Source organism: Chiloscyllium punctatum, chromosome 3, assembly GCF_047496795.1.
Source record: "Chiloscyllium punctatum isolate Juve2018m chromosome 3, sChiPun1.3, whole genome shotgun sequence".
Classification (NCBI taxonomy): domain Eukaryota; kingdom Metazoa; phylum Chordata; class Chondrichthyes; order Orectolobiformes; family Hemiscylliidae; genus Chiloscyllium; species Chiloscyllium punctatum.
The window spans coordinates 130,491,817-130,508,247 of NC_092741.1; the positions used below are offsets into that span (position 1 = coordinate 130,491,817).

A 16,431-nucleotide genomic window follows, 5' to 3' on the forward strand; every position below is an offset into this window, starting at 1 on the left:
GAAGAAAAGAGAGAGTGCCAAGCATGATTATTAAGAATTATTTTCAAAGTGTGACAGTGAATCCATTCACATGGCAGTAGACATTGCACTTCTAGTTAATTGACTGGAGGAGGTATTGTGAGTCGAAACATTCTTGGTCGAAATGTTAGACCAGATTGATCATAAAGAACAGAATCACAAAAGAAAAGGAAAGCAATGCTACCCCGGAAAGCAAGATACACAAATGTGAAATAAAAATGTTGGAGTATGCCATTAATGTTAGGCTCTGAAATAGTGGTATTCTATCATAAAACAATGCCATTTCAGTGAGGAATAATAGCTTTAATCAGTTTATGTCTGCTATTTTTAAATCAGTTGTATTCGATATAGGACTGGAGGTGCTGGTTGGATGTCCCATTGCATTACCAAATTATTTGGTAATTTTTTTTTCTTGGATTTGAATAGAGTTTGGAAAAAGAGAACGATATGGAAAATAGAAACTGAGAGTTAATATTTTCTGAGGCTCACCTACTTTAAAAAAAAGATAACTTTACCAGATATCTATGAAGTTCACCAAGGCTCCTTCCGAGGATTGGTCATGCCAAGTTGCCCATACTGTTCAGGGAGGTATAAGTTAGGTAGGTAAGCTAAGCCATGGGAAATGCAGGGACGTTGGGCGGGATGGGGGGTGGGGGGGTGGAGGGAGGTGACGCCGGGTTGGATGCTCTATGGAGCTTTGGTGTGGACTTGTTTCCACACTGTAGGAACCTATGACCACTACCCACTAGAAGGACAAGGGCAGCAGATGTATGGGAGCATCACCATATGCAAGTTTCCTTCCTAGCTACTCTCCATCCTGATTTGGGAATATATCACTGTTTCTTCAGTGTCACTGAGTCAATATTTTGAAACTCCTTCCAATATTGTAATATGGGTCAAAACACCAAATAACTGAAGTGGTTCGTAGAATCATAAAATCTCTACAGTGTGGAAACAGGCCAATTGACCTGACAAGTCCACATCAATTCTCTGAAGAGCATCCCTCCTACACTCAAATCCATACCCTATCCTTGTAATCCTGCATTTTCAATGGATAATCTGCCCAACCTACATATCCCTCGACACAATGGGCAACTTAACATGGCCAGTCCACCTAATCTGCACATCTTTGAACTGTGGGAGGAAACCGGACCATCCATAGGAAACCCATGCAGACAAGGGGAGAATGTGCAAACTCCACACAGTCGCCTGAGGCTGGAACTGAACCCAGGTCCCTGGCACTGTTGAGGCAGCAGTGCTAATCACTAAGCCACCATGCTGCCACAAAATGGTCTTGAACCACCACATCTTGAAGGGCAACTTATACAGACAATAAATACTGGCGTAGTTGGAGGTGCCAGCATCCCATGAAGTAATAATAAAATTGATTATAGTTTCCCTAGAATGGGACATTTTAGGTATCATGGCCTTACTGTCTAATTGTGAAATAAATAAAGACTTTGATAAGGAGATCTTCATTTCTTAAACTTGAGCTGTAAAATTCTACAATGTTGCAATCCAGAAAAAGAACATTTTGAGTCTGTGCCACTTTTCTGGTCCAAATCCATTCACCCCTTTTAGGAGCTTTCATCAATTGCCTTTCCCAGCAACCATTTAATTTAGCTACTAATAAATTTGCAGCGTGCTTCAACACCAGTTTCTTGCAGAGAATTGCACATCTTTTGTGTGAAGAGTATTTTTAAAGTTTCCCTTTGTTTTTGTAATTATCTTTGATGCAGGCCTTCTCTGTTTACTTATTGAGCAGTGGAAGTAGTCTACTGCTATTTAACCTTATTCCCACGCAATCTTGATCTGGACAACTCCTAACTTTCTCCAGTCCATGAACAAAATTTTTTAAAGCTTCTCTTGATATCTAATATCTCACTGTTGATCACTTTAACTAATATTCTCCTTATAATGTTTGGTAGCATTTAAAAAATAGACCCTTGGATGTGTGTGTGTGTTTTTTTAATTATCTTTTCAATTTTGTATATTAACTTTTGAAGCAACAAAAGTGTAAGAATTGGGATTTATTTAATTCAAATGGTGAAATGCATCTGCTGCTTAACTGCAATCCGTCTCAAATGCTGAGGGATTAGTTATTTTGTAGTGAAGTTAGTTTTAGAAAGCTATTGAGGAAGTTCAACTGATGTGAAATAAAGTGTTCTTGGGATTGCCAATGTTCCCTTGTGACATCTCTGATAAAACACAGCTGTTTCAACTCACGTAGAACAGAAAAAATTTGGCTCTAATTTGTACTGTGCTTTCAAGATCATGGTTATTCATTTGTTAACATTACATTTCAGATTTTGTCCAATCTACCAACAATAGTATGAATAATCCGTGCGATCATTTTGAAAATATATGTGCTGTAATCAGTAGATTGTGACATTGTTTAGAATTAAGCAAAATACATAGGAAAGAGTGCACTAGAAAGCTGCAAATGTTGCCAGCTAATGCAGTTCCATTATATGACTTGCAATATGGGGTTTCCGCTGCATTTGATTTCTGGTCCACTCTCAGTTCAGAAGAAATGCTAAAGTTTTTATGTAGTTGCAGTTTGCCTAATCTCAGCTCCCTGTTTTCTCCCATCCTCCCCATTACCTCAGTTCCTTAGTTCAGCGTGACTCTGACGATTTTTCCAGCATGTTATTGGTCCAGTGGCAGCCTATAAAGGATTTCCTAAGCAGTGGTTATCAGCATGCTATCTCATCATCAACACGATAGCTGAGACTAGTTCTATTTTTTGTAGATAACTCATTGGCTTTGTGGCAAAGGTAACCAGCAAATATTAGAGTTACAGACAGTTTATTCTGCCACAAATCATCACCACCTCTCCTGACATCTTCTTTCGGAGAGATATTAAAACCAAATTGCAGTTATATCATAGCATTAATGTATTTCAAAATTTTGCAGAAGCATAATAGGACAAAAGCTAATGAAGCGAAAGAAGATAGAATTGGGACAGGTTATGGAATTATATTTTAAAGAATGTCTTAAAGAAGAAAAGAGCAGTGAAGATGCTTAGAACCTAAATAACTGAAGACACAGCCACTCATGATGCAGGAAAGGATGTCAGGGATCCAACAATGGCCAGAGTTGAAGGAATGCAGAATTCTCAAAAGATTGTAAGACTGTCAGAGGTTGCACAGTTGAGTCTGAGTAAAGTCTCAAAATGAATCAAACATGAGAATTTTTAAAAATTGAGTCATTTATAAGCCACAAGCCAGAGGGTGAATGGAAAGTGATGTAAGTTCGAATGCAGACAACAGGGTTTTGCATGATTTTCGGTTATGGAGGGTGGAAGATGAGAGGCAGGCTAGGCAAGTGTTCTAGTAGTTGATCTGCAAGTAACAGATGTATGGATAAGGATCTCATCAATAAATGTGACAGAAATCAAGATGAAAAGTATTCCAGAGAAGCAAGTGTACAGGTTTTCAGAAGAGGTTAAAAAGCCCTAAATCTGAGCTCAGAAATAAATAAGATGCTAGGTTGTGAGTCACCCAGTTCAAGCTGGAACTAGGGTAACGGAAGAACAATAGCTGTGATTAAAACTGAGTATCATGAACATAAAAATGGAGTGCATGTACTGAGTCATCTTGCTTTAGGGCAGCATGTAAATGAGATGTAAAAGAAGGGGCAAAGGAAGTAGTGGTGCATGAGCAAAAAAGCTTCAATAGGAGATTCTTTAGGATGTTTCTGAATAGGGAAGTCCTGCTCAGCTCAACCATGAGAGATGTTGGAGAAATTACAGTAAACCAAATCATGGCTGCAAATGATCAAGAAGAATTAGACTATTGTTCCAAGGTCACAGTTGCATTTTTTTTGTTACAACAGGAAGGGGAACTTGATTAGAGATGTTCAAGTTCCAGGAAAGAGGGGCTGGAATTTGGGGGACAACATGATGCTCAAGGACTGAGGTAAATTATATATCCTCATCACCAGCTAACTAAAGTCCACAAAGACCAGCCATCAGACTTGAGAACATCCTGATTATTTCTCCCACAAGAGTCCAACTATCCTTCAAAGCAATTTTTTAAAAATATGGAACTACACTATTATTCTTGAGGAATCTGATTTTTAAGTAAGTAATTTGTTCATTTTTTGTCAGTTTGTTTTTCCAACTAGGTGCAAAAATATATCTGATCTTCAGCCTCTCCTGCATAATTGTGTTTTGTTTACAATATCCCTTTTGGAATATTTTATGGCTGCTCTTTGTTGCGCTCATCATTTGGTGCACCACTCTCCGCACCAACCCAACTTGGACAAAATTCATTGAAAGTTGTTTTGTGTTTTAAAAATGAAGTAGGAAAAAAGAATTGCTGAGAATGATCAATTCCAAAATCTTTACCTATAAACCATAAACTTCCTCTGAATAATTTTCTCGTGAAATATTTGCACTCTAATGGTATCAATGTTAACTGAGGGGCTTAGGTTCTCCTGTCTCCCAGACACTTAACAACAACACCATCCTATTCTCCTGACCAAAGAATAAAGACCGTTACTAAATAGAACACCAGGATAGCATGTTATGTAGAGTGTGACTTTGGAAAATGTAGATTAGCAAAGTGACGTTGGTGTCCAAGCATACACACACTCTTAAATGTGACACAACAAGTTGATAAGGAATTTTAAAAGCATGTAGATTGCTTGGTTTTATGAATAGATATAAAGAGTATAAAGACAAGGAATTCATGTTAGAATTTTGCTAATCACTCATTCAGCCAAAGCTGAACTATCATGCGCAATTCTGGGTACCTCACTTCAGGAAAGGTGTAACCACCTTAAGGTACAGAGGATGCTCTCAGGAAGTAACCAAGGATAAGAGAAGTTTCTTAATAAGATGAGATTGGAAATGTTTTGATAATTTTCCTTGGAAGAAAGGAAATTAAGAGTTAAAGGTGTTAAAGCCTTGAATTTATATCCTGCCTTTGACGAAGAGTCTATCTCAAAGTACTTGCTGCCAGTGAAGTATTTTTGAAGTTCAGTCACCGTTGTAACATAGGCAGCCAGCTTGCATTGACGGACAATAATATGCTGAAAAAGGTAGAATTTGGTTTTGTGAAAATTTAGGAATAAATTTTGGCTAATTCACAGGCAATAATTTCCCTCCACCTTGAAATAGCACCAGTTTTTTTTTACACCTGAGTAGCAAACGGGACCTCAATAGAATGTCTCGTCAAAAAACAACATCTCTAACAGTGCTGTACTCCTTCAGTCCTGCACTGAAGTTCCAGCCTTAATCTTTGTGCTCACATCATGGAATGGCAATGGAACCTACAACATACGCTGACCACAGCATGACATTCGTTAAAGGTTTTGAAGATTAAAGTTTTGATGCAGTAGATGTAGATAAACTACCCTGTAGCAAATAGATCAATCACCAGAGGTCATAGATGTGGATGGGAGATGAGAAATAATTTGAAAAGGAAATGGGCAGGTGTGCATGTGTAAGGAACTTGCAGGGTAAAGGGTAAAGTGCTGAAACGTGGCACAAAACAACACTGCTTTTTCACAGAGCCAGCACAGGCATAAAAATTAAGGACCTTCTGAAATTAACATTTCTCAGATTCTATGAAACTCTCAGATTAGCAATTTTATTAACCACTTGTTCAGAACTATGGCTTCTAGAGTGTTTGGTGTACAGCTTTCAGGGAGATCTATTTAATGGCTAAATAATTGTGTTGCTGACAGGATCCTTTGTGGTTGCAAGAACTCTAATTCTGTATAAATTCTTACGGAGAGTTGTTAATATTTCTTAGCAAGTCCTTATCATTACAGCCACAAAGTGGTCAGGGGATGTAGCCAGTCCTGTCAGCTGTAATCAAATGAAAGCAATGTATGTTGGTTTAGTTCGTGTTCATGAATCCTTGAAGCTTGACATGTTGCCTGCATATTTCTTTTTTGGGAATTCATTTGTGGGATGTGGGTGTTGGCTGTGCCAACTTTTATTGCCTATCCCAAGTTGCCTTTCAGTCAGTGGTGGTGAGCTACTTTCTGGAGCCACTAAGTTCATTTGGTGTCGGTAAGCCCACAATGCCATCAGAAGGGATCCAGGACTTTGACCCTGCAATACTAAAAGAATGGCAATATATTTCCAAGTCCAATTTGGTGCGACTTGGAGGGAGTGATGTTCCATTGTATCTGTTGCCCATGCCCACCTGGATGACAATAATTGTGGATTTGGAAGGTACTGTCTCAAGAGTCTTCGAGAATTTCTGCACTGAATCCTATTGATCGTACTACACACTGCTGTTGCTGAGCATAAGTGATGGAAGGAGTGAATGTTCAGATGGTGGCAGTCAAGTGGGCTGCCTTGTCTTTAGTGTGAGCTGCTTGACTGTTGGAGCTGCACTCATCCAGGCAGATTTTGCCCCTCAATTTCTCACTACATTGTTACATTCTGTTAACAGAAATGATAAATTACTTTGGTTTCCTGTGTACCCTTAACTGTCTGGACGTTTGTCAGATTAATACTTAAAGATGGCAGTTATAATAAATACACAGTCACGTGGCACAAGCATAATATGAGAGTTCCATATTGCATGCATAGGCAACTAACATCTGTTGTCCATTTCAAGGCATTGCCTTTCCTAATCCTGTTGAATGCTGCCAGTGCCACTTATGTACCTAGTCATTATTTCTTTGTATGCCATCAGACTGGGTAGAGGCTTAATGTTGTGAATAAATTTCCATAGACGTGTGTTTTGACTGAATATAACTGGACTGTCCCAAATATATGTAAAATATATTGTTTGAGTCATACCTTAAGTCATGGTAACATAGTAACTCTTAGTCAAAGGGTCAGTAACAAAGGACGTAAGTTGAATGTCAGAAGGTTTATAGGGGATTTGAAGCAAAATGGTTTTGCCCATAGGGTGGTAGGAGTCTGGAATGTATTGCTGGGGAGAGTAGTTGAGGCGGGTAACCTCTCAGCCTTTAAAAAGTACTAAATGAGCACTTGAAATGTCACACCATTTGAGGCTATTGGCCTAGTGCTGGATGGCGGGTCAAGTGTAGCTTTGGCAGTACAGACTTGATGGGCCAAAAGGTCTTTTCTATACTATATAATTCTATGATTCTATCTGTGATTCAAAATGGAATAAACCCATGAAAAGCAAGGAGATTTCATTGAACTGAAATGAAATGTTTGTGCAGTATTTTCATTCAGTGTACACGTGTTTCTACGATACAAATCAGCTATAACGCACTGTGGAATTTAGACTGATATTTGTAGAACACAAACTTACCTTCCCTGTATTGGTTATAACACGATTCGAGCCCTATTAGTTTAAATGGTGCTGGGATTGCATGATTTTCTTATAAAGCAAGATCGCATGGGAAACTAACTATGGGGTTATAATTACCTGCATTTTTAAGGTTATAGTATTTAATGCCATTGCAAAGAGTGGAGTTTCTGAATAGGTATTGTATTGTTAGGTATAGTTTTTATATTATGAGGTCGAGAGGGTTTTGGGGACATGGCAGGAAAGTGGAGTTTTAGCCATGATCTCACTGAATGATGGAGCAGATTCACTGGCTGGTCTACTTCTGCTTTTATGTCTTATGTGTTTTGTATTTGTTTCAGATCTAGAAGTGTAAGACAGAGACCCTTCACTCCCATATGTCTCGTCTGTTCCTGGTTCTTGTGTCAAGTAATAATACACAATACATACCTAATGCAATTGATGATGAACACATTCTTTTCTTATTTCTTTCAATCTGTTTGGATTTGAAGTGTCATGAAGTTGAAACATTCTTGATTTGTCCATCATAATTCAAACTGATGAAAATAGTGGAGATTGCTTTGTCTCATTTTCCTTTTGTTTTATTCTTTGGAACATATGTGAAGAATGAGCTCCAATAAGAAATCCCCTGTAAAATATCAAGTTAGAAATTAACACAAAATATTCCTTTCACGTACTTTCTCAACCATTTGAACTTCTAATCTTGGCCAAGATTATTTTGCAAAATTATATTTTATGCAACTGGCATAAATAGCTGTGTTTGTGCACTTATTTTCTATTTACAGTTAATTGTGTCTTGGATTCACAGAATTCTTATGCAGAGAGTGTCCGAGGATACACATTTTCTTTGAGCGTGTGGATGTGAAAGAAGTTCCAGAGGAAGCTATTTTCCTGAAGAGATGGTTACACGAACGCTTTGAAATCAAGGACAAGTCAGTAACAACATTTTTTTTTTAAGTCGTTCCAGTTCATTTAATTATTACTTAGCAAATCCACAGATAATTTACTTCGCCACCAAAATTATTTTGACTTTCATCAAATATTTTGAGATTTTAAAATCCTTTGGTAGTGAATATGCTAAATGTCGCTAGTGAATGAAATGAATTTAACTTTCTCCAAATGACAAAGCTAAGACAGGCAGAGGGCAGTGAGTTTATTACTGATCCCAAATCAGGTGCTTAATACACCACTCCAGCAATGATATAATAGCCAGCCAAAGGAGTAACTTGACTTGGAGAATATCTATGCTGCTTACAAGTAATATATAGTATGGGCTTCTAATCATGTAGTAGAATGTATTCCAAGCCATTCATGTTGTGCAAATGTTCCAAGCTGAGACGTTGCATTTTGGCCATCTTGTTATTGCAAGTTCGGTCATAAAAGGGGTTGCTTCTTTGAGAGAAGTAGTCAAGCACATTTCCTGGATTTAATATCAGAATCCAAGCACTGTCCACCCACTAGATCCCCCAGATGTTATCTCTGCTGTCAACCGTCGTCATGTCCACCTGTGGCTGCTGCGCGCACAAAGTACACGTCACCAGTCCATGGGAGAAAGGGAGCAAAGAAAGAAAAAAATGTTCAAGGGCATGGACCAGATAACGTAATAACCTTTTACTAATGAATTGAGATTAAAGTGTTGAAAATCTATTTTAACTATCACAGTGAAATACAGTCATGGTGGAAGATGTTGTATCACTTTTTTTTTGAAGGCATCATCTTGTATGTAGACAAATATTAATTCAATTTTCTGCATCCTCCTTTGTTCATAATGGGTGGGGGGGGGCTAAATACCTTGTCTTTTTTCCATGATTGTGTTTTTGCATTGAATTAACTTTTCTTGGTATCATTGGAATATTGTCTCCAATTATGGGCACCACATTTTAGAAAGGATTTAAAGGCATAACGTGCCCCTGAAAACTTTTGCAAAATACTTCCAAGAATGAAGATCTTCAATTATGTGGATTGATTAGAAAAACTAAGCTTTCTTTAGACAAGGTTGAGAGGGGGTTTGATAGAGATGCGCAAAATAATGAGGACCCCTGACAAAGTAAATAGAGAACAACTATTCCCAATGACCGAAAAACCAAGAACCAGAGGACAGAGGTTTCAGATGAATGATTAAAGGAACCAAAAGCAACATGAAGGGAAGAAAAATTGTATTAAATGGTTAGGACCTTTGAGTATGGTGGAAGCAGAGTCAAGCATGGCTTTCAAAAGGGAGCTGGATAATTGTCTGCTGGGTTATGGAGAAAAGATTAGGGAGTGGAACTACCCGAATTCCCCCCTCAGAAAGTCGGCAAGAACACGTCTAACTGAATGGTGGTCTCTTATGCTGTATGATTTTAGATATTTTCAAATTAGCTGTTCTGACCAAATTACTTGTTATGACGCACATCTGGAGTAGGTAAGGCTTGAACCCAGACCTTCTCGTTCAAGGGGGGTGGGTGTGGGGAGGAGGTCGAATACTATTATACTCACTTTGTGTTTAGAAACTGAGATTGCAATTGTATAAGTCTCAGATGATGAGAGTAGGCAACAATAAGCTTTTTATACATTTAAGAAATTCAATACAACGTTTGATAATTATGGCAAATAATGGAAATCCGAATAAAAAGCAGACAGTAATGAAATACAGGATGTTGAAAAAAGTCTGTGTGGGGCATTGAGTTCTAAACCACAGCATAGTTCCTTCATACTTTGACAGTCATCTATTAGGTCACTGCTCAACCATCATTTTTCACAAGAGAAAAAGGACTCTATCCTTCTAAATATTATCTGTCCAGTATAACTATACTGTAAAATTATTTTGAACAACCTATTCAGACATGCTATGATACATCTTTGGAACAGGTGAACAATTGCAATTCTATACATTTTTGATCAACCTGTTCATATGTAAGACACATCATCTCTGGAGCAGGTGAGATTTAAATCTAGGCGTTTGGCTTAAAAATGGGGATACTGCCACTGTGTCATATTAGCCTTCTAATGTCTCTGTAGCCTTTTATAATCTGGTAACCAGAAATAAACTCTGATAAATATTTTAATGCAGTTTTACCATAATTTGCATAGGTTTTAATTCTGTCCTTCCAGAAATAATTCTTCGTGCTTGTTTTATATTTTTATGCTCGTCCTAACCTCAAATTTGAAATTGATGTGCTTCTGTTCTGAAATTTTTGTTTCCTCACCCCACCTAGACTTGCCTTTTCTAAGTGATGTGAGTCCCCTATTCTTCCCACCAATGTACACGTTTTCACCACGTTGAATGTGATTTCCACATGCTGCAAGTTTATTCATGTCCTTGTTGCAGCCTTCCATGGGATTGACTATCCTAATCCATGCCCACCTAGACCGGAATGTGTCACTTGCATATTCTGAAGTTGTGTTTGATTCCAAATTGTGAATGTAAGTTTTGAACAGCACTGCTCCTTTTGAAACACCAGTTCCCATATGACTTCACATTAGTTGATCACTTTAAAGAGCATATGATGAGGCATTTTGTTGAAGACAGTCCAAATAAATTACATCTACTACATTACCATTTTCTATTTTCTGTTACCTCAACAAATCCAATAAAGTTAGTCAAACAAAGGTTTTTTTAAATATATGTAATAATACCTTTGTTATCTATTCTGTAGTTTATTCTAAAATATATGGATCAATCCACCTTGACCACGGGCATTATCCTCTTCAATTTTATTTAGTTTATTCAGAGGATCCACTAATTTGTTTTAACCTCTCACTGCTCATCTCATCATTCAATATTATTCCTGCCTGTGCTCGCTCTCAAATAATAAAGCAAATTAATTATTTACCATTTCTACCGTGCCTTTATTGTTGACAGTTGTGTTATTCTGTCTATTCTTCAATGGCCTTACTTCCATGACCACTTTTCATTTTTTAATTGATGTGGCGTTAAGATATTCTACCATTTTGTTTTAAGTTCCTCAGTAACTTGATTGCTTCTGTTGGACTCCATTTTAGATGTTTCCCATTAAATATTACACCATCCTTACCAGTCTTTAACAATTTACAGAACTCAAAGAGAGCTATTTTATTGTATCCCAACTCCCCAAAAGGAGATTTGCACATTTGACACTGAAGAGGCATTGAACCCTAGTTTCCCTTACAGCAGGCAACATCGTCTGTGCATTGAACTGTCAAAAACCTCCTTACAATAATAGACTGGCAATATACAGGCAGTTCCCGGGTTGCGAATGGGTTCCATTCTGGAGTCCGTTCTCAAGTCAATTTGTACACCAGTTGAAACACCAGGCAGGACAATATAAAGCAGCAATTCATAAATTAAGGAAATATTTGTATTTTAGGTCTTTAAAATAATACACCTGTGTGAGATCACATTCATTTAAGTAAAAGTGTTTGTAAATTGGGGACTCCCCTGTATTACTTAATTTTGAGCATAATTGAAGTTGAAGGCATTCAGTGAAACATGATGGTGCAATTATACCAATGTAGATAGGTAGCCAATAAGTTTTAACTTTGTCATCATTTACTATTTGAAATTAATTTTGCTAGAGTTTTGCTCTACAGGAAAAATGAAAATTAATAACTGAACAGTGACCCAGATTCTAACTCTCTGATAAGTTGACTTTGCTCTCCGGACTAATCTCAATGACTGACTTATCCACTCCAGTTCACAATGGGAATAGAGCTTAAACCTTTCACTTGATATATTTCTGAATTCCAAATTCAAACTTTTAGCTGGAACTTTCACTAAGAATTGAGGTAGGGCTGCAAGACCTTTTAAGCTAATATCTAATCACCTACGTTTTTACATGACCTGAAGGTTCCTTTTTTTCCAATCCTCTTGACAGGTTGTTAACAGAATTTTATGAGTCGAAAGATGAGCAGAAACGATACAAATTTCCTGGAGAAGGCCACAAATCACAGTTGAGCCTTATGAGGACTCTTCCATCCCTGATATTCCTTGGTGGTCTGACAGTCCCCATGTTGCTGACAGAATCTGGAAGGAAAATTTATATGAAGACATGGATTTATGGAACATTAGTCGGCTGGTTATGGGTTAACATTAGACCCTAAATTTCCATCCTTTGATGCAAGTTCTAATTATTTAGAATAATTCTAATGTAATTGCTTGTATAACATTTTTTGGAAGTTACCTGTAAAATGGGATTTCAAAATTGCAATTGAAGAAATTTTATACTCTAATGAAAAACATTTGCCTTAATGACTGAAATGAACATATTCCAGTAACGTATCTGTTCAGTATGGCTGTGATTTAGTGGCAATAGTTTACCTGCTCAGTGTAGTTTTAGAGCCCTGATGTGTTTCTGTGCAGTTAAAGAACAAATTATTGTAGGCTGTTTAAAGAATTCAAATGGTGTGGGATTAAATTCTATTGAGAACTGGAAACGTGCTTGATTTGATGCTACATATAGCTACGGGCTGTAATTTTTTTTGCCGGGGGGGGGGGCATGAACTGATTTATTACCACACTTGTTTACATAAAGTCTGTTAAATGAAACAACTTCTAATTGTTTTCAGAAGATTTCATTGCATTTCAGTCTGAATTTAAAGATATTTTTAGAGCGAGCGTATAGCTTTAATGTTTCAAATACTGAAAGAGTTAAATCAGTGGTTCATAATTCTTTGTACTGCTCTAGCTCAGTGTAGTATCCTTAACAATCATATTTTCAAGAACCGTTCCAGTCCAATGAAATTGCTGAGAGGCATAGTTTATCTATGTGGAGAAAAACAATGCAATTAAAAGTATGGCTATGAAAGATGGGTAAAATGCCTAAATTTAGTTGCTGATGCTTAGTTTTGTGAACTGATGGTGATTTTTTTTTTAAAAAAACATAATTACTGCAGCATTTCAGCTGGTGTGCATATGTACTAAATGTACATAAATGGTCAAGTTGTTGGACTGAAACTGTCATTAATTGTATTTATATATCACTTTGAATACCATCATCTAACATGCAAAACCACGAAGATGAAGCAGTGGAATATGAAGTGGGTTACAGTACATGTTGACTTTTGTGTGGATAAATGGTTAAGAATATACTGCTTGCTCATTTAGTAATTGAGTTGCTTCGTGATTGTGAACTGTTTTCTTAACTGTGATGCCTTGATGTGCCGTTTACTGTATTTACAGACAGCATGTGCCTTTTGCCTGTAACTGACTGGTTCATTCTCAAGACTCTTATTGATGACAGTCTTAATACAGGCATAATAGAAATGCATCACAATTGTAACTTGCAACTGGATTTGCTTGTGGAAAAGCTGGTATTCCCTCTAGTGGATCAAGAGAGCTAGAATAAAATTTCCCCTGTGATTTCTCAAACTGTTTTGTTTTCCTACGTGCAGTATGTACAGTAAAACCCATTCAATTCAAGTGTACAAATCCAAAGTTTTTAATCTTGCTCAAAATTTATAATTCTTAAGTGTACAATTTGGGTGCACCTGCTATTGGAATAGTGCTTATGAATGCTGAATAGTTAAACCCGCTCTTAATTTTACTTACCTCAAACACAATTCAGATGAAGTAAAATATTTATATTAATTTTTAGGTGTTATCACTGGCATGATTACATATCCTGAATTTCTTTCCCCAAGAGCACAACAGTGAGCTAATGGAAAGTATTATCAATGTTTTTACACATTTTCAGGATAATTCAAATGGTGCAATGCCAGTGTGATTAATCATAGTTTCTTAAGTAATTAAAACAAAAATCATCTTTAATGCAGGTTGGTTTATTCTGATGTTCAATTTTTAAAAGCACATTTGTTTTAATAGACAGTATGTTTACAACGTTTATCATATACCATCAACTTGCATGCATATTGGTTCTAATGTTTTCTTTTACAGCATTTTTAAGCCTTATAATTTGTGTACACATGTTGCTTAAATAAATTTTCAATGACTAAAATATATTGGCTTATCTGTTTTTGTTCTTTACTCTGTCCAGAATGAATAAATGTTCAAATTGCCCTGTCTACTTCTATTTATAATTTAAATATCTGAAATTATAACAGAGTTATTAAGGATACTCTCAAACTTGTGTTGTAAATTACTTACCATCTGGAATCTCAAAGATTTAATTTTGCTTCATTATCTGTTTACAGATATGCAGTAAGGCAGTAGATTTTTAAATTCTTAAGTGTAATGTGCATATATTTAAATGTAGAAAAACGTTGCCATCTAGCTGTCAAGTCAAAAAAATTATTTCTGTATCATCCAAATGGATAGGTATGTTAAGCGACAAGGAAAGGTGTGAAAGGAGGACCCCATATTGTAAGATTTTACTGTAGATATGAACACTCCCTTGAATTTTGCTCGTCTTACATACTATCACCAAACAGTTTTACATGTTGAAGTTCCGTGAATGGACTGTACAGATAAGCGTGCCTGTTAAAATGTGATGATAACCTGTTGCAAAATTATGTAGTTCCCTGAAAGTATGAAAATAACTGGATCCAGAAGCAAATAAGCTAGAAAAACTGAACAGGTCTGACAGCCATCTTTGGAAAAAGAAACAAAGTTAACTTTTCAAGTTTGGTATGATTTTTCTTCAGCCAAATGGACCCTGCTACTGGGGACTGAAACAGCATTGAAAACAATTACTACTCAAACTATTCAACTTTGTAGTTTTCACAAAAGTTCAGTTACATTGTGTAATACAGAGTAGGTGACCAAGAGAACTGATTCAGCAATGCTAATGGACTCATGCAGATAATGGGTTAGATTGTGTGAATTCTGAGGCTCCAACAAATTTATATCTGTACAAGTGTATGAGGGAATCTGAAAATTACACATCATAGTGATGGAATCCAGTACTAGATTTGTGCACAAGAAAGAAGAGCATTTGAGACTTTTTTGTTTTCGTTTTTGGTCAGGCCCTAACGTGAACAAATATAATTTGTTGAGTTAATGGAGTGATACTCCAAACTGGATTCACCTTTGTTCCTGGGCCCCAAAAGGCAATGTTATAATAGTTAATCTGTGTTGCAACCACTGGCTATACTAGAATATTTGCACAACAGATTAAAATCAAACAACAGTGAGCAATTTTTGAACTAATAAATGCGTTGAAATAGTTATGTTAATGGGAAATGTTTACGCTTACAGCACTATCCTGTTGATGACCAGGGATCACCAATCAATAAGAAAATAAATTATGCACGTTTTACTTCATTTGCCTAGTTTCCCCATCATGACATCCATTTGCTTCATAAACGATTGTCAGGATTTTCCTTTCATTTATTTGATTACCAATTGGGTGCAGAACCTCCTGACTTAAGTACTTAATTTATCTTTTATTTGTTTGACCATGCATTGTAAGGGATGTCAGATGAGCATAGGAGGGAGAAAAGAATCGATGGCTTGCTGATAGAATTAGATCAAAAAAAGATAGGAAGCGCATAAATGCCAACATGCATGGTTGAGCCAGATGGCTTGCTTTTATACTGCCGTTCTGCATAATTCTATGTAACTTATGTTCACTGGCTCTACTGTTGTAATTTTTTTCTAATTATGGTTTCTGCTTCATTAGTCAATCATTTAATGTTATCTTGTGCAGTCATATGTACAGCATGGAAACAGATCGTTCGGTCCAACCCGTCCATGCTGACCAGATATCCCAACCTAATCTAGTCCCACCTGCCAGCACCCGGCCCATATCCCTCCAAACCCTTCCTATTCATATACCCATCCAAGTGCCTCTTAAATGTTGCAATTGTACCAGCCTCCACCACTTCCACTGGCAGCTTATTCCATACATGTACCACCCTCTGTGAAAAAATTTGCCCCTTAGGTCTCTTTTATATCTTTCCCCTCTCATCCTAAACCGATGCCCTCTAGTTCTGGACTCCCTGACCCCAGGGAAAAGACTTCGAATAAACTATAGAATAATGCAGTGTAGAAGAGGTCCTTTAACTCAGAGTTTGCTCTGACAAAAACCACTATAAATCTACACTTGTCCCACTTGGTCCATAGCCTCGAATGTTAAGACATTTTGAATTCTCAAAGCCCCTCTAAAAGGTTGTGTTGTTTTCTGATTCAACTATCCTCCCAGGCAGTATGTTTCAGATTCCTACTAATCTCTGGGTGAAAACATGTTTTTCCCTTAAATTCTCTCTAAGCCTCCTGCTATTCTCCATAAAATTATCCCCCCATTTGTCA

The 16,431-nt window shown here is 37.0% G+C and overlaps 1 protein-coding gene across 3 annotated transcripts in view; it reads left to right on the forward strand.

Annotated features, from left to right (window-relative positions):
* The window catches only part of agpat5 (1-acylglycerol-3-phosphate O-acyltransferase 5 (lysophosphatidic acid acyltransferase, epsilon)), a 103,582-nt gene extending 89,401 nt beyond the window's left edge, over positions 1-14,181 (forward strand). For all 3 annotated transcript variants that reach the window (XM_072560627.1, XM_072560635.1, XM_072560645.1), the window contains 2 exons: positions 8,074-8,197; positions 12,101-14,181. In XM_072560627.1, the coding sequence (XP_072416728.1) occupies positions 8,074-8,197; positions 12,101-12,326 (350 nt within the window). In that variant the 3' untranslated portion in view covers positions 12,327-14,181. The remainder of the gene's footprint in view (positions 1-8,073; positions 8,198-12,100) is intronic.
* The last annotated feature ends 2,250 nt before the right edge of the window (positions 14,182-16,431 follow it).